Source organism: Lycium barbarum, chromosome 1 (assembly GCF_019175385.1).
Source record: "Lycium barbarum isolate Lr01 chromosome 1, ASM1917538v2, whole genome shotgun sequence".
Taxonomy (NCBI): Eukaryota; Viridiplantae; Streptophyta; class Magnoliopsida; order Solanales; family Solanaceae; genus Lycium; species Lycium barbarum.
Window position 1 is genome coordinate 128,078,682 of NC_083337.1, and position 25,421 is coordinate 128,104,102.

The window sequence follows — 25,421 nt, forward strand, 5'->3', positions numbered from 1 at the left end:
TCTTCTTTATTACCCTTGCTCGTACAGGTTGTCTCATTTGACATGGTGCACATTTTTCATCTGAACTTGTAGAGGTACAAATCTCATTTCCAAGAACTCTAAGATCTTCATTTGATGAAGAGTCCTCCGATTTGTCAGACTCAAAGCCTGAATCTTCTGGTTCTGAATTTAATAAAAGTTCATATAACGATTCTTTTAGGTCATCATCAATATCAAGACTCTTAATCTTTTCCTTGACTTTACAATTTTTGTAATAATGACCAACTCTGCCACATTTATAACAGGCTTTTGGATTTTTGGATTTAACATAATCCTTTTTCTTCTTGAACTCTTTTTTCCGCCTTGCTTTCTTTTGCAAGCGTTTTTCTTTCCATGCTTATAAATCTTTATTCTTTTTCTTGTGCCTATGAGGCACTTTGGTCTGTGGAATATCCATATCAAATTGCCCACAAAATTCTCCTAATTGTTGTCTATCATTCAGATCATGTCTCTTAATCTGCTGATTTAGCTTGATCTCATTGCATGAGGCTAAACCTTCCTGCATACATGTTCCTATTAACTTACCATAAGTGTAGTCATCATAATTGATGCTACCTTCTCCTTTTCTAAGAGCTTTTCTAACTCTTTCTGCAAAAATGGCGGGTAATCCATCAATAAATTTGGATTTCCAATGAGTATCATTGCACTCCGGTAATTCCATAACCCGACAAAGGAATAAATCCTTATGCCACCTAAATGAGGTAAGGGTTTTGCATCTTAAATTCTGAAGCATGGTCCTAATGGTTTCATTATTATCCGATCATCTTCCTGAAAAATGCTCTATAATATTAATAACTAATGAATAAACAACATTTGGAACTATAACAAGTTCTTGAGTTCCTTGCTCCCGTTTTATAGCATTCAGGATATTAGCACGTTGTTCTTGGGTTAAATAATTATCCCACTAACCTTTTAATTGGCCAGTAAAACCAGCAATAATCATAACTGTAATATTTCGCTCATTATTCTTATTAGCCTTACAAATCGTACTATACATCAACATTCTATGTATCTTACAATAAATCTGTATTTCACTATAACCATCTATGTTCCATTCATAGATCTCTTTACCACTATAACTGTTGGTAATAACATGCTCCTCTAGTAAGATATCTTGAGGAGTAGGTCTAGGATATTAATACATCCTTTGCACAGGTTTATCTACGTAATATTCATCAATTTTATTAATATTTGCTGCTACTTTGACCTTGTAATCCATATTATGAAAATTACCATCCTCCTTTGCTATTAAAGGACGGATGTGTAAACCTTTAAATGTTTCATCAAGCATTTGCTCTAATTCGAAAAAATGTTTTAATTTGAAATCTTTGATTTCAAGTGGAGGTTATATACTTGGAGTAGCAACAACTTCTTGCTTTTTTCCCTTATGGTAAAATCATGTAATTTTTCTTTAAGTTTGTATAATATATATAGTATATAATATAATGATACCTTTTGTGTATATAGTATATAATATTACAATATAACTAATATATGAATATATTACTATATGTGCCAACCAATTCTACTCTACAATAACATATAGTATACAATATACAGTATATAGATGGATTAATATATGTACTTGTTCAAAATATTATATATATATATATATTAACTTTTTGTTTTTGTTAAAATTCATGAATTAGCTTACTAATAGATTGTGCCAGAGTTTTTTTAGGTAAGTAATTATTATGTTTTTATATGCATTTAATTATGTTATCACTAATATAGGGTATCTCCTTAGTTTTAGCTTTTTATTCATAGCAATAATCTCCTAGTTTTTAGCTTTCAATTGCATAATTTGTAATATCTAAATTAGTTGTATATTATATAATTAACTCTTATATATCTTGTGTTTATGAAAGTTCCCCTTTGGAATGTGCTTTGCTTATTTGGGCTAGCGCTGGCCCTTCAAGTTCTTCAAAACTGTTGAGAATAAACCCGTCTGCGCGCTTCTTGTAAGTTGAGTTGCTAGCATGACCATCTCAAGACCGGGGTCACCAAGATTAGTTGCACGACAGAAAATAAGAAGATCGCGAAGCCATAGAAAGGACTCCATACCCGAGACGTCGGAGAGTAGTTTATCCATATCACTTTGTCCTGCATATATAACACAACGAATTTAACTATGATACACCCGGCCCAATATTGTAGAAGGATTTTTACACATCAGATCACTTAAAAGATAACTATAATTAACTTACCATATCCATAATAAGTGGAACTAGTTACGTGGAATGTAAAGCAGGTAACTTGTTATACCATATTAAATTACAGTGATAGCGTAAAAAAACAATGTACGTATATAGTATAAATTAACTCCACAACATAACATCATGGAAATCAAGGAATTAAAGCTATAAAATTAACAAAACCAGATCAACTTAAAATAGTTCCAGAAATGGATATTGATTTAACATATAGCCAATGGAGTACCCGTTATTGGAAGGTCCCCTGCTTCAATGAGGTTTGGGAGGCAGAAAAATGTTCAAAAGAAACTAGCGCTAACTATTCTAAACAGTATGGTGGGGATGTTGAGCTTTCTTCCTATATCTATAGTAAAGCACATAATTCCATCGGCAATAATGCATGTAAGAGGTGGCCTATCAAATCGACCAGCAATGATCATCTCCATAAGTCGTGGTTTCGTGACAGTGTTAATAGAGTTAAAGAGATCCACTACGCGGTCACCAGTTCTTGGGTGATTATCTGGAAGCCCATCAGGAATTGTTTCGAAGTGTAAATTGGGATACAAATGAATGTCAGTGTAACTTAAGAAACGATTATGAGTGAATTCTGAGTTAAGAAATGTGACATGCAAGCCCCCACGACAAAGCAACTCTTCTAACTTGAGCATGCAGTTGACATGGCTCTGCACAGGGAAGGGAAATATTAAGACATGACAAAGGCAAGAAGGCTGATCCATGTAAATTTTTGCAAATTTAGTAATATCAGTTAGATTCTATGGTATTTACTATTTATATCGAGGCAACCTTGTTTGTTATTGATTTAATCCTTTGTGAATGCTTATGTGTTGGGAAGAAACAAGCAATAACTAAATTGCACGACGAGGTAACAACGGAAGAAATACCCAAGTCGAAACTTCCCACACTATTTGAATCAAGAGAAGACAATCAACACTAGCACAAATGGAAATCCAGGCAGCAGCTATACCAACAATAAAATAGCAAAGCAAGCAAAAATAAATCGAATGGAAGAGACACCAAATTTACGTGGTAAAACCCCTTCAAGGTGAAGAGGAAACATTCACGGGACCTCCGGCCCACAAAAGCTGCACTATAAACAACAAGAGTTACAACAATGTTCTCCAAATGGCTACAACAACAAAGCCAAGCATGGAGCAACAATACATAAAAGATAGCACCAAAACTAGCGAAGAAAAGAGAGAAATCACCCCAAAAAATGAGCTATTGTTCGTACTCGAACACTGGAGCTAAAGACCATAAAATCCGATCTTCACCGTTGAAATCAAAGAACCAGATGTTGGGAACCCACAGTTCATATTTCAGCCCGATCCAACGGTTAACGAATCGGAAAACGCAATTTAAAGCGGACTGTTGTAGCAGAAAATTTCTGGACGAAAATCTGCTTTCTCTCTCACGTTTTTCTCTCTATATGGCTGCTATGAATTCACTCTTGTGTTCTCAAAATAAGACCTAAATTGATCCTATATATAGAGGAAATTTTGGGCAAAATTGGTCTGGTCCAAATTGGAGTGGGTTTTATTAATCCAATCCAGATAGGAAGGGAAACCCAAAAACCTAATTGGATTGGGTTTTATTAATCCAATTCCACATAGGAAGGGAAAATCCAAAAAAACAATTCTCCCCCTCCCGACTATGTGAAGGAAACCGTCATCCCGGCGATCAAGCAACATTCTAAATCTAGACTTGCAGCCAAGCCTAGGACAACCTGAATAGAGGACACCTTCACAAATGGAGAAACGATTTCATCAAAATCAACTCCCTTTTTCTGATTAAATCCTTTGGCAACCAATCTAGCCTTGTACCGTGGAACTGGGTTACCAACTTCATGTTTCACCCTAAAAGCCCACCTGTTTTTCAAAGCTTTTCTGTCTCTAGGAAGCTTAACCAGATCAAATGTATGATTATCATGCAAGGATTTAATCTCATCTTGCATAGCATCAAACCACCTTTCTTTTTCTTCACTATCCATGGCCTCATCAAAACTTTCAAGTTCTCCCCCATCAGTCAAGAGTACAAACTCATTGGGAGAATAACGAGATGAAGGTACTTTCTCTATAATAGATCTTCTGAGAAAACTCTTTGGAACATCAATAGCAACTGGTTGCTGGCCAATCACATCATCTTCCACTGGAGCATCAACAACATCATGCTGGTTATTCTGAACATGATCACTATCTTCATTATTTTGAAGATTTTCTTCAGGTGCAATAGTCATAGGAACAGGGTCAACATCAACTAAGCTCTTATTGCTCTGAGAATCAACCTTCTCAGCTTTGTCAAAATCTTCAATTGTTTGGTCTTCAAAGAACACAACATCACAACTTCTAACAAGTTTCTTCTCAACTGGATCATAGAAACGATAGCCAAATTCGTCTTGACCATAACCAATGAAGATACACTGCTTAGTTTTAACTTGCAGCTTTGACCTTTCATCCTTAGGAACATGCACCCGAAGACTCTCAGATGAGCATAAGAGACATCCTTACCAAACCAAACTCTGTCAGGGACATCACCATCCAAAGCAACAGTAAGAGATAAATTGATAACATAAGCAGCAGTATTAAGTGCTTCTGCCTAAAATGAATCTAGTAGCTTAGCATCTGAAAGCAAACATCTAACCCTCTCAACTAGAGTTCTGTTCATCCTCTATGCTAAACTATTTAACTGAGGAGTCTTTGGAGGAGGTTTTTGATGCCGAATACCCTGTTGTCTACAATAATTATCAAAGGGACCAATGTATTCACCACCATTGTCTGAGCGGATGCATTTTAGTTTCTTCCCTGTCTGTCTTTCAACCAAGGCCTGAAAAGTCTTGAATACATCAAGTACTTGATCTTTGGACTTCAAAGGAAATACACAGAGTTTGCGAGAATGATCATCAATAAAAGTCACAAAGTAAAGTGCACCACCACGAGAGCTTACTTTAAAAGGACCACACAAATCAGAATGTACCAACTCCAGCAAATCATGCTTTCTTGAAGGTGAATGACTCTGAAAAGAAACTCTTTTCTGTTTCCCGGCTAAGAACTGAACACATCTCTTTAACTTTGCTTGTTTCACTCCAGAAAGCAAATTCTTCTTAGCCAAGTTATCAATCCCCTTCTCGCTCATATGACTCAGCCTTCTATGCCATAATTCTGATAAAGTATCATTCTCCACCAAATTTACTGAGTTACCACAAATGGAGCCCTGAAATAAGTACAAGTCAGACATCTTGTAACCTCGAGCCACAACCATTGAACCTTTAAGAAGCTTCCACTGGCCACCACCAATGGTTTGATCATAACCATCATCATCAAGCTTTCCTACAGAAATTAAATTTAGACGAACATCTGGAGCATACTTGACATTGTTAAGAACCAACCTCGAACCGTTCTTACTTTTCAAGCAAACTGTGCCAATACCAAGTACCTCAACCTCACTATCATTTCCCATTCGTAAATTTTCAAAATTACCCGGAGTATAAGAAGAAAATAATTCCTTCTTTGGCGTGACATGAGAAGTGACACCTGAATCCACAAACCAGGTAGACTCATCACAAATAAGATTGATATCATTTTTATCACAAGCAACGAGAAGATCATTTTCAGCAATAACAGCAACACGATTTTCATTATCGCCTTCTTTCTTTTGCTTTTTCTGGTCTCTCTTAAACTTGTAGCAATGTTTCTTGATGTGCCCTTTCAAGTGACAATAGTCACATGTAATATTCTTGTACCTGGAGGTTCTTGACTTGCTTCTACTTTTACCTCTATCATTTTGACCTATGAAACTACTTCTCCCCCTGTCTTCAGTAACCAAAGCATCGGAGTGTGAAGTTGAAGAAGACGAAGCTTGAGATCTTCTTCTCATCTCTTCATTCAAAACACCACTCTTAGCATATTCCATAGTTACACCATCACTGGGAGCAGAATTAGTCAAAGAAACTCTAAGGGTTTCCCAAGAGTCTGGTAAAGTATTAAGAAGCCAAAGTCCCTGTATTTCTTCATCAAACTTGACACCCATTCTAGACAGCTGATCAAAGACACGCTGAAAATCATTGATATGATCAGAAATAGGGCTGCCCTCTTTGTATCTAATATTCATCAATTGTTTCAGTAGAAACAACTTATTATTGCCAGTCTTTGAAGCATAAAGTGTCTCGAGCTTTTCCCACAAGCTTTTAGCATTTGTCTCATTCACAATATGATTTCGAATATTATCTTCAACCCATTGCCTAATATAACCACAAACCTGTAAGTGCTCAAATTCCCACTCTTCATCTTTAATAGACTCGGGTTTCTTAGAAGCAAACACAGGTAAATGTAACTTCTTGACAAATAGAAGATCTTTCATCTTGCTTTTCCAAATATGGTAATTACTACCATTTAAACAAACCATCTTGCTCATATTTGCCTCCATCATTCAAATAGACAATCAACACAACCAAATACAACCACAAGCTCTGATACCACTTTGTTGAGAAGAAACAAGCAATAACCAAATTGCACAACGAGGTAACAGCGGAAGAAATACCTAAGTCAAAACTTCCCACACTATTTGAACAAAGAGAAGACAATAAACACTAGCACAAATGGAAATCCAGGTACCAGCTATACCAACAATAAAATAGCAAAGCAAGCAAAAATAAATCGAACGGAAGAGACACCAAATTTACGTGGTAAAACCCCTTCAAGGTGAAGAGGAAACATCCACGGGACCTCCGACCCACAAAAGCTCCACTATAAACAACAAGAGTTACAACAATGTTCTCCAAATGGCTACAACAACAAAGCCAAGCATGGAACAACAATACATAAAAGATAGCACCAAAACAAACGAAGAAAAGAGAGAAATCACCCCAAAAATGAGCTACTGTTCGTACTCGAAAACTGGAGCTAAAGACCACATAATACAATCTCCACCGTTGAAATCTAAGAACCAGATGTGGAGAACCTCCAGCTCAAATTTAAGAACGATCCAACGGTTAACGAATCGGAAAACGCAATTTAAAGCGGACTGCTGTAGCAGAAAATTTCTGGACGAAAATCTCGTTTCTCTCTCACGTTTTTCTCTCTATATGGCTGCTATGAATTCACTCTTGTGTTCTCAAAATAAGACCTAAATTGTTCCTATATATAGAGGAAATTTTGGGCAAAATTGGCCTGGTCCAAATTGGATTGAGTTTTATTAATTCAATTCTACATAGGAAGGGAAAACCCAAAAACCTAATTGGATTGGGTTTTATTAATCCAATTCCACATAGGAAGGGAAAACCCAAAAACCTAACATTATGTTCAGGGAAATGTGGGGAAGAAACAAGCAATAACCAAATTGCACGACGAGGTAACAACGGAAGAAATACCCAAGTCAAAACTTCCCTCACTATTTGAACCAAGAGAAGACAATAAACACTAGCACAAATGGTAATCCGGACAACAACTATACCAACAACAAAATAGCAAAGCAAGCAAAAATAAATCAATTGCAAGAGACACCAAATTTACGTGGTAAAACTCCTTCAAGGTGAAGAGGAAACATCCACTGGACCTCCGGCCCACAAAAGCTCAACTATAATCAACAAGAGTTACAACAATGTTCTTTAAATGGCTACAATATCACCACCAAAGACGGAGTAACAATACATAAAAGATAGCACCAAAACTAGTGAAGAAAGGAGAGAAATCATTACCCCTAAAATCAAGCTACTGTTTGTACTCGAAAACTGGAGCTATAGACTACAAAATCCAATCTCCACCATTGAAATCGAAGAACCAGATGTTGAGAACCCCCTGTTCAAATTTGAGAACGATCCAACGGTTAACGAATCGGAAAACGCTGTTTGAAGCAGACCGCTTTAGTAGAAAATTTCTGAACGAAAATCTACTTTCTCTCTCACGTTTTTCTCTCTATATGACTGGTATGAATTCCTCTTGTGTTATATGAAAATAAGACCTAAGTTGATCCTATATAGTGGATTTTAGGGCAAAAGTGGCCTGGTCCAAATTGGATTGGGTTTTACTAATCCAACAGGAAATGCAATGGACATGCTGGTGCTTATCATCTGCACATTTTGTTGCATACTTATCGTTCCTATGTCCTCACACTTTTCATGTTTCAAGCTAGCTAACCTTGCAAAGACTCCTAGGAGAAAAGCTAAGGCATGGGGACAAGTTAATCAGTGCATAAAAAATTGTACAAAATCATCCGTCCTTTTGTTCTAGTGTGCCCTTCTGAGTTCTCACCGGAACAATAATTACAAATTTAGAACTAAAAAAAGTGAGGCCAAGAATTGATTACAGGAAGAACAAATAATGACAAAAAAATTGATGTTAGAAATTTTAGCTCGACAACAATATAATTACTCACTAGCTTTAAAATATTCTTTTGAAAATAAGCATTAAGGTAAGGCTTACAGCTAATGCCTATTGATTCAAGTTCCATGTTTTAGAGCCTTGGAAGAAAAAAGAAGAGGTTGCGGGTTCGATTTCCATGGAAGTATATATGTACATCGTAACTTTGTAGCTTTCATATGACTTTTCGATGAATATGAAGGTACATGCTTAATACTACAGAGCAATGTCAATGATAATTTGCTTCACGGATATTGTTATATCCTTACTCAAAGCTTACACGAGAATCCCACGGAAAAAGGGGGTGAAGAGAGGAATTTTACAGGAAATGAAGCCTCAAATTAGCAAATTATTTGACCTCATCATATCAGTCGAAAACAACTTTCCAACCGAGTCACTGAATTTTTTTTATACTGTTAGTGTAATACAAGTTAAATCCTATATCAAATACTTATGACATAACATATCTAGTGGTGCTCCATATACAAAAATGACCACAGAATATTATATATGTTCGCAATTAGACATCAAGATTCTTCATCGGCTTCATAGTCTTCAAGATCTTCTTCATCAATAACCATTATTTTCGATACACCTCTCCTAGAAGTTCTTAGTTTAGGAGTCTTGAATCCCAACCGAGATTTCTTGTTTACATCATGACTCACTTCATCTTCTTTCTTCAAGTCACTAGGTGGTAAGAAACAATCTACAGATAGTCCCTTTATATTAAAATCGACTTCTTCAATAGTCCAAACCTCTTCCATCCTTGTCCTAGTGTGTCCTTCTGAGTTCTCACCAATTCTGAACAAAGAAACTGATGTCCTACCAGCATGTGCAATATTAACACCATCAATCGTTCGATAATCGAGGATTAATGACTCCATTGTTGTTTCCCAAAAGACATCATTTCCAGGGGCTTTAATCCTTAAAAGATGAGTGTCCTCAAGCTGGAATAAGAGGCCTGTTCTTTGACTAAAGTACCCCCACACAGTGTGCCTCATTACTTCAACCTTGTCGCTGCTTCTTGCTTTTAGAGTTGAGGGCTCTGCTTCAAGCTTTAGTACGAAGCAGTCTTCTTCATTCACTGTTTTCTCTCCAACACAAATGGACGTGGAGAATAAATTAGCAACGGATTTCGGATCAAGACCCTGTGAACATAATTCATTTCAGCCAGTTAGTTCATGCATAAACAACCGAAGGGATAATTACATTTTGGACCGCTCAAAAAAATAAAGCCAGCAAATTTCCAGATTTTTTATATCAAGTGTAAATATACATACAGTATACATATGATATACGTAAATATACGTATAACATACGTAAACAGAAGTGCTGACTTCTAGTTTGTCATTAGATGTTTTTGAAGCTTGCCCTGCAGATTAATTTGATGGGGGTCAAGTTATTTGAATTTGTTGATGTTCTGTTATTTAATCATGTGATCTGCCGTTATAGATTACACTAGAGGAAAAGGAAGGATTCTTGACGAGCTATAACTTCAAAGGGAGAAAAGGTCCACATTTGTCTCTGTATCATTTTAGAAATTACTCAATTTTGTTCTTCATTACATTTTTTATTCATCCATACTCTTGTTATTAGCAAATCATTTCGTATTTGCTTTTGCCATAACAGGAGCTCCAACTGGAATGAATAGACTTTCAGTGTTTAAATGCTAGAAAGATTCAAATTTACTCCTTAACTTCTGGTAACTATTAAAAGTACCCTCGGGTGGAGCTTTCTTAACGGTGGGCATAATATTAGATTAAAAATTTAATGGAGAAAAAGTTATTCAATTTCATATAAAACAGGCAAATATTCGTCCCCTTTTCCCTAACATAAATGTTGACTTTTTGGTCTATACCAGATCATAGAGGTTAAGGCTAAGATCTGTGCACGTTCATACTAATAGGTTGTTAATTGGAGTACTCATTTAATCAATCATTGATTTGGTGGATGGACAACTCAGGTCCTCATAGGAAAATGGCCCAAAAAAGAAAAAGAAAAAGAAAAAAGCTGCCATGACATATGGAAATCAGCTTTATAAGTAGGCTCTCCCTCCACCTTCAATGCAAAAGTTAAAAAAACAATATATGAATACCAAAGGAATTTTGATCATCTTGATGTTGACTTCACATTTCCCAAGTTCCAGTTAAAGTGATTTATTTAAACATGAGTCCCCACATAAAGTGAAAGAACATGCATGGTTGTCAGTTGGAACAGTCAAAGAATGTCGCTCTTCCCACTCATCATGGGGCAAAGAATACAACCCTGGCTATTTGGCAATTATTGTCCTTTCATAAGAGGGCAACATTCTTCATGTTGCTCGAGTTTGTGGTAAAAAAGTTCAGTTCACTTGATGCCTAAATTATGAAATCATCACTAACAAAGGAAAATTTTGCAAGGACTTTGGTAATCTCTGTTTGAATTTAAGTTATATACATTAATATTGTAAAGAAGTTTAATATAGATTGTGTAATGGAACTAGAAATTTATATAAGAGGATTTAAAAAGATTCTAGAATGTCACGGTAAAATTTAAACATAGGACCTATAGCAAATTTAAACCCCTTTTTATCACTATACTTATTTTTTTTTTCATGTCAATGAGATTCAACAGCTCACATATAATCAGAAAAGATCATTTATACTCTATTTCTACAATGTAATTTTCCGATGAAACTACTTAGTTCTGCCCCTGGATCGTGTAGTTTGACATTTATAATAGCTAAAATTACACTTTCTATCTCAATTTTAGTAATGTATTTTCTTTTTAGTCGATTTCATTAACAATATCATACTTTCTTATTTAGAAATATTTTAAGTTAAATTTCTAATTTTATTATTACTGAGATTATTTTTAGCCACACAAATATCTACGGCCTATTTTGATCACAAGTTTGAGAAGTCTTTATGTATTTCTTAAAAATTATGTTCATTCAAATACCACCATATATTGGATGGAGAGGGTGCCGTTTTTCAGGTTAATTACTAATCAATACAAACTATATAAAGGGTTATCTATAATTATTTTCTAAGTGACATGATTGTCAAAAACAATTATACACCTCAGTGCAGTGGAGAAATTAATTGTCAACTAGCTCATAAGTCATAAGTATGAATATTTGAAGTACCTGTAAGGAACGACGAAGAGGCCTAGCAGGACCACGAGAAGCATGAGAATGATGCCATGGAGTTTGCCTCCAAGCCACCTTACCATCACTTCCAGCACTTATTTTACACCCCGAAACCACCAACTCTATGCTCCACAAGTCAGGTCTCTTCTGCCACAACACAAATCCTCCCATTTCTCCACTCCCATTTTTCACACTTTTGATCTTCATCACATTGCCGTTGTTCAATCCCATGCCATCTCCAGCAGTAAACTCAGACGCTACCATCTTTATCTTCCCCATCGCGTACATACTGTCGATGGAATTCAAGGCATGTTCTCCCCCTGCTGCCGCTATGTACTGTTGTACTATATATTTCGCCATTGAAGCCTCCTGAACATGTTGAAGATATAACTAAGTAAACAAGATGTGTCATTTCTAACATATTTATTTACATGATATTGTTACATAATTCAACATTACATTAAAGCAGATAAGAGATTTTGGGTACAAATTTCATCACCACTTAGTTATAGAGTAAGAATTTTTACTCAAGTGAATCAAAATATAAAGAAATAACACACAAAGAAGTCAAGAGTATTCAACATATTATATATACACATAAAGAATTAGTACTACTTATTTACACAATATATTTTTTCAGCGAAGGAGTCGTCTTTGTTAGGAAGCCATGTGGAACTTTCTAGCACGTATCCGAATTTAGTCGGCCACAATACGAGTACCGGACATGGGTGCAGGGAAAAAAAATAAAAAGTGCAAATTAACACCCCTTGGACAAGGGTGGCTCTCCCAATGTCGTCATCCATAACCAAAACTACTTTATTTTACATGTTTAGCCCATGATAATGAATCATGTCAGTGACAAACGTGTTGAAAGTATAATTAAATAAACAAAAGTATATATTTTTGAATAGTTTCAACTTTTAGATGAGATGATCACGCAACTAAACATTTTCTTTTAACTAACCGTTCAATCAAAATGTAAGAAACTGAAGAATGGTTGATTAATAACTTACAATGGGATGATCATTGATCTTTGTGTTGAGAGAGTGGTCAAAACGGATAGGATGAGGGATCAAGGGGGCACCAACCACACCAAGCAAGAGTTGAATCTCAGCATTTCTGCTACCAAAAACAGAAGCAGCTGACTTATTGTCACTCCGAAATTTCATGTTCTGCCTTGTCCTATGCTTAGGAGAAGCAAACATTTCTTCCGGTATGGGCACTTCCAACACTGTTTCCAGCCCATCTTCTCTATCCAAGTTTGGGCACAGTGTCCTCATCATCTGTATAATAATGTCAAGATATAGAAAGAGAGAGAGAATAGATGTTGCAAGTGAACGATTAAAACAAATGTTATGGAAGAGAAATGGGGGTAATAACAAGGAACTTATTAATTTGTTTTTATGGGGTAGGGTGTCGCTTTTGGTGTTAGGAAGTGGGAAAATGACTAGTGGAATTGCTAAAAGAAACCGTATTGGGTTCAAAAGGATTTGGAAAAAAGAAAGAAAGATTCGAAATGAGACAATTATTTAAGTTGAAACTGAGGGAAGACCAACCGACAGTGGATGGCCACCACACGACGTGCTTTACTTTGTTTAACGACGTGATTGCACGTACTTTATCTGTCTCTTTTTTGACTGTTGGTCGAAATATTATTAGGGGATTGAGGAAAAAGAATAAAGGAAAATCAGTAAGTCTGGATTGTGTGTTAAAATCGTGATTTTGTGTCTTTCTGACGATGTTCCAATTATTAGTGCTATCATTTAGCAGAGAGGGTACTTCCCTTCTACTTGTCCACTATCATAAAAAAAACATTTATAATTCTCCACTTTAGCATGTTTTTCTTGTTTAAAAAACATTTATAATTCTCCCTTCTACTTTTTTCTTGTTTATAACTTGTTTATAAATATAACAGATTCACTTTTGTTGAAGAACTCTATTCAAAGGACATTACTATGGTGGAAGAAATTTGGAGAATAAGTGAGGAAAAAGTGGTGGTGATAGAGCATATTTATAGGGAAGGAAACAAATTAGCAGATCACTTGGCTAATTTAGCTTTGGACACAGGGGACATACAATTCAATTCCTTTCATGACATGGAGAGCCACTGTAAAAGAATTGTGAACAGTAACAAATTACAGCTGCCCTATCTAAGAATTAGATCATGTTAAGGAGACTGAAGATAGGGGGAAGGTGGGAGAAAAAGAGGTCCTCACACTCAAATCCTTTGGGAGGAGAATGTGAAGGATTTGTTTTACACTAACTGTTTGCTAATGGTTGCAGGTACACAAACTAACATAAATGGAGGATTTTTAATTCAACAGGTACCACAGAACAACCACACCGAAGGAATACCAACAAGCAGCGAAACACAGTCTAATCAGGATGTTGAGAAGTTTTACCAGCATAAATTGCAACTGGTTGGAGGCACTTTTGACAAATGACATGAAGTGGAATTACTGGTCTTAATGATTGAGCACATGGAACACAACAGACCTCTTGAGTACACATGGGCATACAGTTTCTATTTAGTGGTTGTTTCTTAGTTGGTGGTATTAGCACCCCGGGATGCTCATCCTACTGAGAACTGGTCGCTAGTTAGAAAATGTACTGTCTTGGTGCATATAGAGGGTCAAATATAAAGCATGTGAGATATAGAAACAGAAGTTCTTTATGGAGCAATTATTTCAAATTTCATTATATTAGTAATTTTTTAACAATTTGTAATATCAAATTAAGACAAGTTATAAGTCTTAATTAGATCATTAGTTTAAATTTTGTATTTTTGCATTAGCTTTTTGAGCTACAGTTGTACAGACTTCTGTATTTTTTGATAAAATTTATAAAATTAGCCCTAGGCCAAAAGCCTAGTGGACTTTAATTAAAAAAAAAAATTACTCATTCCTCATATTATTTCTCAAAATCCATTGAGAATAGCTATATACCAATTGATATGAATATTAATTATAGTAAAATATATACTTCATTTATTTATGTTTTTGTTAAAAAAGTGCAAAGTCTTTTGTGGACAAGTAAAATTGAAGGGAGGGAGTATATTAGTAGAGACAACTTAGTGATACGCATGTAGAACTGCGAATGAGGGGATTAAAATAAATTCAAAGTCACAATTGAAAGTTGAACCCATGGTATACTTTTTGAACTTCCTCTGTCAAGACATTGGTAGTTTTCTTAAAGCTAATGATATACATCAAAATAATTTCACCTATATATGCTTTTCTGACAAAGAAGATTTACTTGACCATTCTTTGAATAATGTGGCTCCTCCACCACTGCTCCCACTAATTAGTTTAATTGTAGTAGCGAAATCTGCAATTTGGCTCGGTAAGTTCATTTAAAGTATAAATTTTAGAGTTCTTTTGGTTTCCAAGAGAATAAGCACGAATAGTGGTAGTCCCCTCTTTCCTTTTTCACATCTTGGATTCAAAACCAAAAGAAGTTCACTGTCTTGAAACAGAGTTCAAGTTGAATTGAAGCAAAGTGTATTTGCGTAGAAGAGAAATAAGAGTATTTGCATTCTATACGTTGCATTAGTGTACGTTCTACAACCATGAGATTTTCATCGCTAATAAGAGCGTGAACCTTCAACAATTGACTGCTCGTACTGACTATTCAAAGAAAAGGTTTTGTTTTCCCAAATAGATTTTTGAAGCAGAAACAGAACTGCCGTTCCATGTAACAAATATTTCGTGCATTTTGTGGCTGAAAGATACATCTACCCGGTAAAATTATATAATGCAAATTCTAGAAATAAAAATAGAAGCTGTCTTTTTTAAACTTGAAGTTGGATAGCTGGTTTAGGAAGTGTAGAACTTTATTGCTTATGATAAAACACTGTAGTGAACATATTACTGTAATAGCTTAATATTTTGTTTTACATTCCGCTGTACCAGGACATTTTGCACATGATTGAAAAGAACAAAGGACCAGAAACCATGACTAATATGGTGGGTAAAACAAACATATCTCAAAGTGATTGGATAGTGGACTCTGGTTTCTCGAACCATATGGCTTCATCTCTGAATCTATTCAATGATCCTTCTCAGCGTCATTCACCAAAATCTGTACATTTACCTAATGGTACTAGCACTAACATTACTCATATTGAATCCTGTCAAATAACTAAAACACAATCTCTACATGATGTACTCTATATTCCAAACATTAAATTCAATCTCCTTTCAGTTTCAAGACTCACTAGAGAACTACAATGCTTTGTTTCATTATTTCCTGATTTTTGCTTGTTCCAAGATCTCTTCATTGGTGTGGTGAAGGGTATTAGTAGAGTTCAAGGGGGACTTTACATTTTCAATCCCTCTACACCAACTGATGCATCACCTTCTCATTTTTTAAACTCTATTTTTGTTACACCTCGGACTTTTCGTACGTCGAGCTGTGAATAGGCTAACACAAGCTAAGATGTATACGAACACCCTACAAGTAAGAAAGGATGTTTAATCATTATAATTAAGATTCCAAAGACATTTGAGGCAAAAAGGGGATGAGTTCGTCGAAGAGAGTTAACGTAGAAGCATGTTGGGAGGTTGTCGCATCATTGAGTTAAGTATTGCTTAGCATCACATTGAGGGAGAGGTATAGAGCCCCTTGGATGGTTAATGAACTTCTATATAAGTGCCAAGAACGTTTTATAAGGATTGGAGGTCAAACGAATCAAAAAGAGCACGATTTTGCGGAACCGGGCAAAGTAGGGCAGTGTGCGCCCACACACTGAGTGTGGTGAGCCGCACACTATGCGCCTGCACACTGAGTGTGCTGAGCCGCTGATACGTTCAAATTACACCTATTAATGGTATAACGCGGACGTTGTCAAATATAGTAACCCAACAAGGTTGGGTCGAATCCCACAGGGTATGGTGTGAAAAGGTTACTAAAGTCGTAGGATGCTAAGTTCTAGGTCTAATGTCTTAATCTGATGATTTTGGTAAAAGTTGGTTTTTCTATAACTAATTGCTATCTACTTGCTTTGGTGAAAATGTATGGTAAAAGAAACTAAGGTTGTGTCCCCGTTAAATAGGGTGTATGATCATAGATATTGATCTTGATATACTTCTAATGGATCATTATATGAATGCACTTAATCTCTATATGAATCTCTACTATTTCCCAATAAATAAAGATTATGTTTTTCTATGATTTTCCCAAATATAAGAAAGTAACTATGAAGAACGATTAATCATGCCAAGTAAATTATTCTTATTCCTAAGTGAATTTATTAAACAAAGTTTAAAGCTTTGAGTCCTTGTTAGTTATTCTTACCAACCCTAATTATTTTCCCAAATAAATCAAGGTTTATGGCTTTAATCAATGTTTGCAACCATTAATTATGAATGAAGAATGAAAAATAACTAAACCTTAATAATCCATTATGTGTATATCATTCACAAACCCAATCACAAAACATCCATCATTGGGTTCACAACCCTAGTAAGGGAATTTAGCTACTCATGACAAAGAACAAGAAATAAGAAATTGAAGAATTCATAATTGCTTACATTGGAAGAAAAGAGGAATTGATAATACTTGAATTGATGTTTGAACCTTAAGAAACTAGAGAGTATTTAATGTTCTAAGTCAAGAGACAAACAATATAATACCTCATCACTATTAAAACCCTACAATGACTATTTATAGGTTCTGAAAACCTGAAAGTTGCAGATTTGCACTTTGGTCCCGTCGATACGAAATACGGTCCGTAAAGTGAAATACGGACCGTAAAGTGGTTTACGGCCCGTAAACTGTCCAATCGTCTTTCAGCTTCCAAAACTACGACTTTCTACCAAATGCTCGAATGGTTAAATACGTGTTGAAATACGGACCGTAAACTGAAATACGGTCCGTAAACTGAGTTCGTAAATCACCATGTTCTCAGCCTGCCTTTCTGGTTCTGTTATTCTTTAATACGCCCATGGAATACGGCCCGTATTTTAGAATACGGACCGTAAATTGAGTTTACGGCCACTTCTGCACTTTCAACTGTTTCCATTCCGACTCTGTTCCGTTTCCTGAAAAACACTAAAAAATCACGTAAAATCACATAGACTTGCTTAAAAACAAGTAAAACTTATAGCAGAAAAACATCGATTTGTGGCGTAAAATCACGCCACATCAACACCCCCAACTTAAAGTATTTGCTTGTCCTCAAGCAAGCCATACAAAACAACGACTCAATCTACACCTAGATATCATAGAATAACAATGTCTACATTGGTTTTGACTCTGAACTACCGGCATGCATGTTTTTCTTCAAAGGACCACCCCAATTTTCTATTTCAAAGGAATATACACAAGTCAAGAACGCTATGACTAACAATGAAGCTTCAATGCATGATTACATTATCAAACATATTATGATGCACACAAACGCTACTTTAGGCGGTCACTTTATTTTGCTCAATTCTCATCCTTATGCCCTCACACAGACCAAAGAATGTCCCAACACACATTTATACAACAAGGATGGGACGAAGATGAAAGAGAAGAGAAAAACACTCACACTCACAAAGAAATTCATATCTACACATGCAAATACCATAGGCTTGCCCTTATTTTCTATGTTTTCATCCTAGGCTCGTTCGGTTGTGATCACATTAGGACTTGTTTTGGCTTGTAATGTAGGCTTAGGGATGAGTAGGATACTTTTTGGATATTAGTGACTCACCCTCCTTGAACACTACAACATCTCTTCACCTTGATTCGCCTATTTTCTTTCCAACCCCTTTCAAGTTTTCAACCTCGATGTGGTTTTATTCGTATCCAACTTGCAAATCTTTTTGTGTGACAATTTTCTGCTGTTTGTTTTTTTTAATATGCAACTACCACATCGAATCTCTACTAGCAAACTCCACCACCCCAACTTATGTTTTTAACATCTACTTCACATTTAATTCACCCCCAACTTAGGCGCTTGGCCTCATCTATCTAGTAGCATCAAGGAGGGAACGGGTGCGAAGATGGATAAATTGCACAATGGGTGAGGTTTCATTCGGCTAGCCAAGAAAAAGGTCAAAAGGCTCAAAAAGGGAAACTAGTGATATTTGAAACTTTTGGTATGGCTTATTTAGGCAAAGTAACTATTTACACAAAGAAAGTCTAAGATCATCTCACAACCAAACTAACTTTCGGATTTCAAACAAGACCAACCGGGCAAGTTCTAGATTATACATGCATAAATAGAACCAAACTAACAGCTCACACACACATTGGCATAAGGGCAATTATTTTTACACTTGTGACCTCCTAAGTAGTCATTTATCACGCACAATACCCCAATAATCATAATGTCGTATAAAGAATCAATCATGTCAACCAATAACTGTTCTAAGTATGCATTTTTCAAATTTTCGAGGGGTCCAAAATTTCCAACAACCATAACAAAATGCATCAGTTACAGAGTAACACCAAATAAGTCACAACTACTCTATTCAACCTAAGCAACATCCTAAACATGCCAGTTTCAACAAAAAATATAAAACCCCTCAGGAAAAGAACTCTGGCAAAGAAAAGCCGAGGGGGGGGGGGGGGTCCTAAACACATATTTACAATACAACAATACCAGATAGCCACCCCCAACTAAAAAATTTGCAGTGTCCTCGCTGCATCACATAAGCATACAAAAAATCTTAGGCATACCTGCTAGCACTGAGTGCTATGGTCATCTCTGCTCACCATAACAACAATCTTTCTTTTCTTCTGCACATTACCACCCCAATTTCCTTTTTTTTTTTATATCTGTAAAAAAAATAATAAAATAAATTATTCTAAAGCTTTATAAATGATGGGTTGCCTCCCACCAAGCGCTTGATTTAACGTCGCGGCACGACGGTTACCAACTTCGCCGCTTTTCTCGCAATTTGGAGCTTATGAATTGAGCACCCAACTTGGATTCAAGTTTGTGACCACGAGCAGCGGGGGGTGGTAAATAGATGACCACGCCAAGTAAAATATTTTTCGTCTTACACTTCTTGGATTTCAAGTGAGGAATGTCGTTCTGCCTTCTTGAATTTTTGAATTGCAAAATATAAGGCTTTTGAACTTCCTCAATTACGACATCCTCTTTTTCCCCCGGATTGGAGTCAACACAAACCAGATTTTTCAGAACAATGGTTGACTCCAATTTATATTTTTCTTTGGCATTCCCAATAATCTCATCTTCATGATTTATTCTTTCATCTCGAGCATTGGGGAGTTCATAATGATTTGCCCATGGAGGATTTTTTTTCGTCTGTCATCAAACCAAGTTGGAGACTAGTTTCCAAGTATTCTTATAAGGCTTTTTGATTTTCGTTACCCTCACCTAGCATGCACTCCATCATGAGTTTGAACTCAGTAATTTGGCCATGCTCACAATAAAAATCACTACTAAACAAGTTTTGATGGAAAGATGCCATTTTTTTAAATAAAATAACACACAGAAAACAACTATACAAATATTCAGAAGGTGTGATGGGATAAGCAAAAGACTTCAATAAAGCAAACACTATTTAGTAATTTCAAAACCGTATTCCCCGACAGCGGTGCCAAAATTTGATACGCTCAAATTACACCTATTAATGGTATAACGCGGACATTGTCAAATATAGTAACCCAACAAGGTTGGGGTCGAATCCTACAGGGAATATGGTGTGAAAAGGTTACTAAAGTCGTAGGATGCTAAGTTCTAGGTCTAGTGTCTTAATCCGATGATTTTGGTAAAACTTGATTTTTCTATAACTAATTGCTATCTACTTGCTTTGGTGGAAATTTATGGTAAAAGAAACTAAGGTTGTGTCCCCGTTAGATAGGGTGTATGATCATGGGTATTGATCTTGATATACTTCTAATGGATCATTATATGAATGCACTTAATCTCTATATGAATCTCTACTATTTCCCAATAAATAAAGATTATGTCTTTCTATGATTTTCCCAAATATAAGAAAGTAACTATGAAGAACGATTAATCATGCCAAGTAAATTCTTCTTATTCCTAAGTGAATTTATTAAACAAAGTTTAAAGCTTTGAGTCCTTGTTAGTTATTCTTACCAACCCTAATTATTTTCCCAAATAAATCAAGGTTTATGGCTTTAATCAATGTTTGCAACCATTAATTATGAATGAAGAATGAAGAATAAGTAAACCCTAATAATCCATTATGTGTATATCAATCACAAACCCAATCACAAAACACCCATCATTGGGTTCACAACCCTAGTAAGGGAATTTAGCTACTCATGACAAAGAATAAGAAATAAGAAATTGAAGAATTCATAATTGCTTACTTTGGAAGAAAAGAGGAATTGATAATACTTGAATTGATGTTTGAACCTTAAAAAGCTAGAGAGTATTTAATGTTCTAAGTCAAGAGACAAACAATATAATAACTCATCACTATTAAAACCCTACAATGACTATTTATAGGTTCTGAAAACGTGAAAGTTGCAGATTTGCACTTTGGTCCCGTCGATACGAAATACGATCCGTAAAGTGAAATACGGACTGTAAAGTGGTTTACGACCAAGTCGTCCTTCCAGTTGTGAGCAACTTCGATCTTTTGAAATACGGACCGTAAAGTGGTTTACGACCCGTAAACTGCCCAGTCGTCTTTAAGCTTCCAAAACTCCGACTTTCTGCTAAATGCTCGAATGGTTAAATACTTGTTGAAATACGGACCGTAAACTGAAATACGGTCCATAAATTGAGTTCCTAAATCACCATGTCCTCAGCCTGCCTTTCTGGTTCTGTTATTCTTTAATACGCCCATGGAATATGGCCCGTATTTTAGAATACGGACCGTAAACTGAGTTTACGGCCACTTCTGCACTTTCAAATGTTTCCATTCCGACTCTGTTCCGTTTCCTGAAAAACACTAAAAAACCACGTAAAATTACATAGCCTTGCTTAAAAACAAGTAAAACTTATAGCAGAAAAGCATCGATTTTGTCACGACCCAACCCCGTGGGCCGCGATTGGTATCCTAACTGGATACCCATACGTACCTACTTATCAGAATTGGCGTATTATACAATTTTTTTTTGTTTTCAAAATAAGTGTTTACAGATTCGAGCTAATACAGATACGGCACGCGTACACATGTGCAAACCTGAACATACTGAAATCCACAGATAAGCCGATGAGGCTAACATACATACGGAGTCGCAAGATCGTTCGTACCTACCTGAACAGATGTAACCCGTAACCCACATATCTATCTACAGGCCTCTACAGACATATAGAATCAGATGACGGGACAGGGCCCCGCCTTACCCAGAGTAACCATACATACAGAAAATACAGAAGACAAAGGATATATACCAAAAGTACACGCTCCGGATCAAAGGGAGCTCTTCCAAACTGCAGAACCGATGCCCTAAACTGGCGGCGTATCTCCAGGTGCGTCTGTACCTGCGGGCATGTAACGCAGCCCCCGAAGAACCGGGGGTCTGTACAAAAATGTACCGAGTATGTAAAGCAGAAATATATCAACATAATCATGATCTGGACCAGGAGCACAAAAATATAATAGGCAGAATCATAAGCCGGACGGACAGAGCCATAGTCCCGACAGACGGACAGAATCATGGTCCAGACAGACAGAATCAAAATCCATACGGACATACAGAATCCAAACCCATACGGACAGACAGAATCATAACCAGTCGGACAGATAATCCAGATGGACAGACAGAATCATGACCAGTCGGACAGATAATCCAGACGGACAGACAGAATCATAACCAGTCGGACAGATAATCCAGACGGACAGACAGAATCATAACCGGTCGGACAGATAATCCAGACGGACAGACAGGATCATAACCGGTCGGACAGATAATCCAGACGGACAGACAGAATCGTATATAGGGTACAAGAACGTGGTCGCCACTCCTGCCATTGACACCACAACACAACATATATCAAAAATTCTTCTCCGATCTCCGTCATACATCATAACATAACCACGGTACCCGGGGGCGGACAGATAACACAGCACCCCGAGCCCGGACACATCATACTTCATAATATATCCTCGGTAATCGAGGACGGACATATACCACAGTACCCCGAAACCGGACACATCATACTTCGGAATTCACATATGGGGCTCGGGGGCCCATCCGCACGATATACATACCGGCCCGGGATTCGGTGAAAGGAACCATAGCACATGCACGAACTGATTAATGAAAAACCACATACGTACAGATCGTCGTACAGATTCAACAGAACAGAAATAGGCCAACTGGCAGATCGAATCAAAGTATTCATATAGTTTTCAAACTACGCACCTATACGTCACTTGGGGAGGCCCGACAGATCATAACCCGAACTAGATTTGCAGATATCAAAACCATATTGTGAGATTAATATAAAAACAGTCATATTATGTTCAAAATGATAGTTCAGATGTTGCCTGTGAAAAACGGACGAAAATGAGGCAATTTAGATCATTCACGGGGTATCGGGGCTCCGTGGGCCCACCTCGGACCAACTCGAGGCAAGATACATAAATTAATGATAAAAGACCTTATGAGGTCATCCATAATCATTCGAAAGTATTCCGACTCCATTTAGGAAGGTTTCGGACAAAAGCATACTTTAAAGATATTTTATAAGGACATAGTTTCAATCTTACTGAAGGGATTGGAGCAGATTTCCATATCGAATTCCGAGGAACGGAGTCATATTTAAGGCTCGCGGCCGAGCCTATTATGTTCAGAACATGCCTAAGAATGAAGGGAAAGACTTTACATACCTTTGCTGCGTCTTACGCTTGTCCAAATTCAATTCCCGTTTCGCTCAAAATCTACAAATGGTCACATTTACCAACTGTCAATAGTAAGACTTTTAGCATTCTTTAATTCACTATTTGTGTACAGAAATTTGGGCAGCATCTCCCCTGCTTATATGCCTAGCCCGAATTTTTAATTCAGCAGTCAACAACACAACAACAATACCAACATCAATAATATCCTTTTTCATATCAACATATTCCATAAAACAGCCCACACGCTGTTTTCCAACTTTTATAAGTAATTAACTCAGTATACAATTATTTAATCGCGTCTTCTTCGTAAATAAACTAGTATTAACACAAATAGGAAGAGATTCATACCTTTATCCTTTTAATATTGTTGTATCTTCCCTTTTTCACCTTAGTTTTATGCCACAACGCACTGCCATACGATTCTGCAGTGAAAACTATACGCTATCCGGACTGAAATTGGGAAATTATACCTGGTTTGGGCTAAAATTTGGTGGTGGAAAGTTGGGAATTTTTCTGGGATTTTTGGGGTGGTGTTCGTGGTTTTGGACTGAAAATGAGGGGGTCTCCCCCTCTTTATAATTGTTTTGGAAGCTGCCAGAATCAGCTGGAAAAGTGCTCATCGCGATCGCGCTTCCTTCTGGCGCGATCGCGTAGAGTTAAATGATTTCCTGCGTTCGCGCAGGGTTAAAATTTCTGACTGGATGTTCGTTCAGTAAAACTGTCATAACTTTTGATCCCGATATCGTATGAGGGCCTACGACCTATGGATGGAAAGATAATTCAATTATCTACAACTTTTATTTCTGGACGTTTTCCCAAATTTCAAACTTATAATACCGTTTTTGGCCTTAGAAGTCAGATCATCCGAAAATGCTTCCTTAAATTGTCCTTTTGGAGGGCTTCCACTTTGATTTGGCCCAAGGGTCCTTCTTGAGTTGTGTTTAACTTCACATATGTGATTCATATAATTTGTCACATGTCCCAAAAAAAACTTGACGTGTGGGCCCCACCTCAGCTTACAAATAATTCGACGTTCGAAAATGCAGGATATAACAGATTTGTAGCGTAAAATCACGCCACATCAACACCCCCAACTTAAAGCATTTGCTTGTCCTCAAGCAAGGCATACAAAACAACGACTCAATCTACACCTAGATATCATAGAATAACAATATCTACATTGGTTTTGACTCTGAACTACCGGCATGCATGTTTTTCTTCAAAGGACCACCCTAATTTTCTATTTCAAAGTAATATACACAACTCAAGAACGCTATGACTAACAATGAATCTTCAATGCATGACATTACATTATCGAAAATATTATGATTCACACAAACACTACTTTAGGCGGTCACTTTATTTTGCTCAATTCTCATCCTTATGCCCTCACACAGACCAAAGAATGTCCCAATACACATATATACAACAAGGATGGGATGAAGATGAAAGAGAAGAGAAAAACACTCACACTCACAAAGAAATTCATATCTACACATGCAAATACCATAGGCTTGCCCTTATTTTCTATGTTTTCATCTTAGGCTCATTCTCATGAGACGAAGATAAGAGATGTGTTATGAACAAGGCAATGATAATGATGATTCTATGTCTAGAGATTCTAAAGCTTATGAAAGGATGCTAGTATGAGATTAATGATCTTGATGTATGATTTCCTTAATTGTTATTCATTATTGATAGTGATTTCCTTAATTGTTATTCATTATTGATAGTCTCGCTTTATAATGCTAGTTCCTTCAAGGTGAGACATGACGATCATGATTATTCCATAAAATAATCGGAGGTTCCCGACCTTAAGTCACTCCGAGAGAGTTATAGCTTTTACTTGAGCTCTTATGCATGCTTCAGTTTAAGTATATGATGATGGTTACACCGTGCCTAGATG

The 25,421-nt window shown here is 36.5% G+C and overlaps 1 protein-coding gene across 1 annotated transcript; it reads right to left on the bottom strand.

Annotated features, from left to right (window-relative positions):
- Positions 1-8,756: 8,756 nt before the first annotated feature.
- LOC132637724 (uncharacterized) lies at positions 8,757-13,175 on the bottom strand. Its single transcript, XM_060354773.1, has 3 exons — positions 12,746-13,175; positions 11,730-12,101; positions 8,757-9,750 (listed from the first exon to the last, which is right to left on the bottom strand). The coding sequence occupies exons 1-3, from the start codon at positions 13,013-13,015 to the stop codon at positions 9,130-9,132; spliced, it is 1,263 nt and encodes a 420-aa protein (XP_060210756.1). The 5' UTR covers positions 13,016-13,175; the 3' UTR covers positions 8,757-9,129.
- Between the last annotated feature and the right edge of the window lie 12,246 nt (positions 13,176-25,421).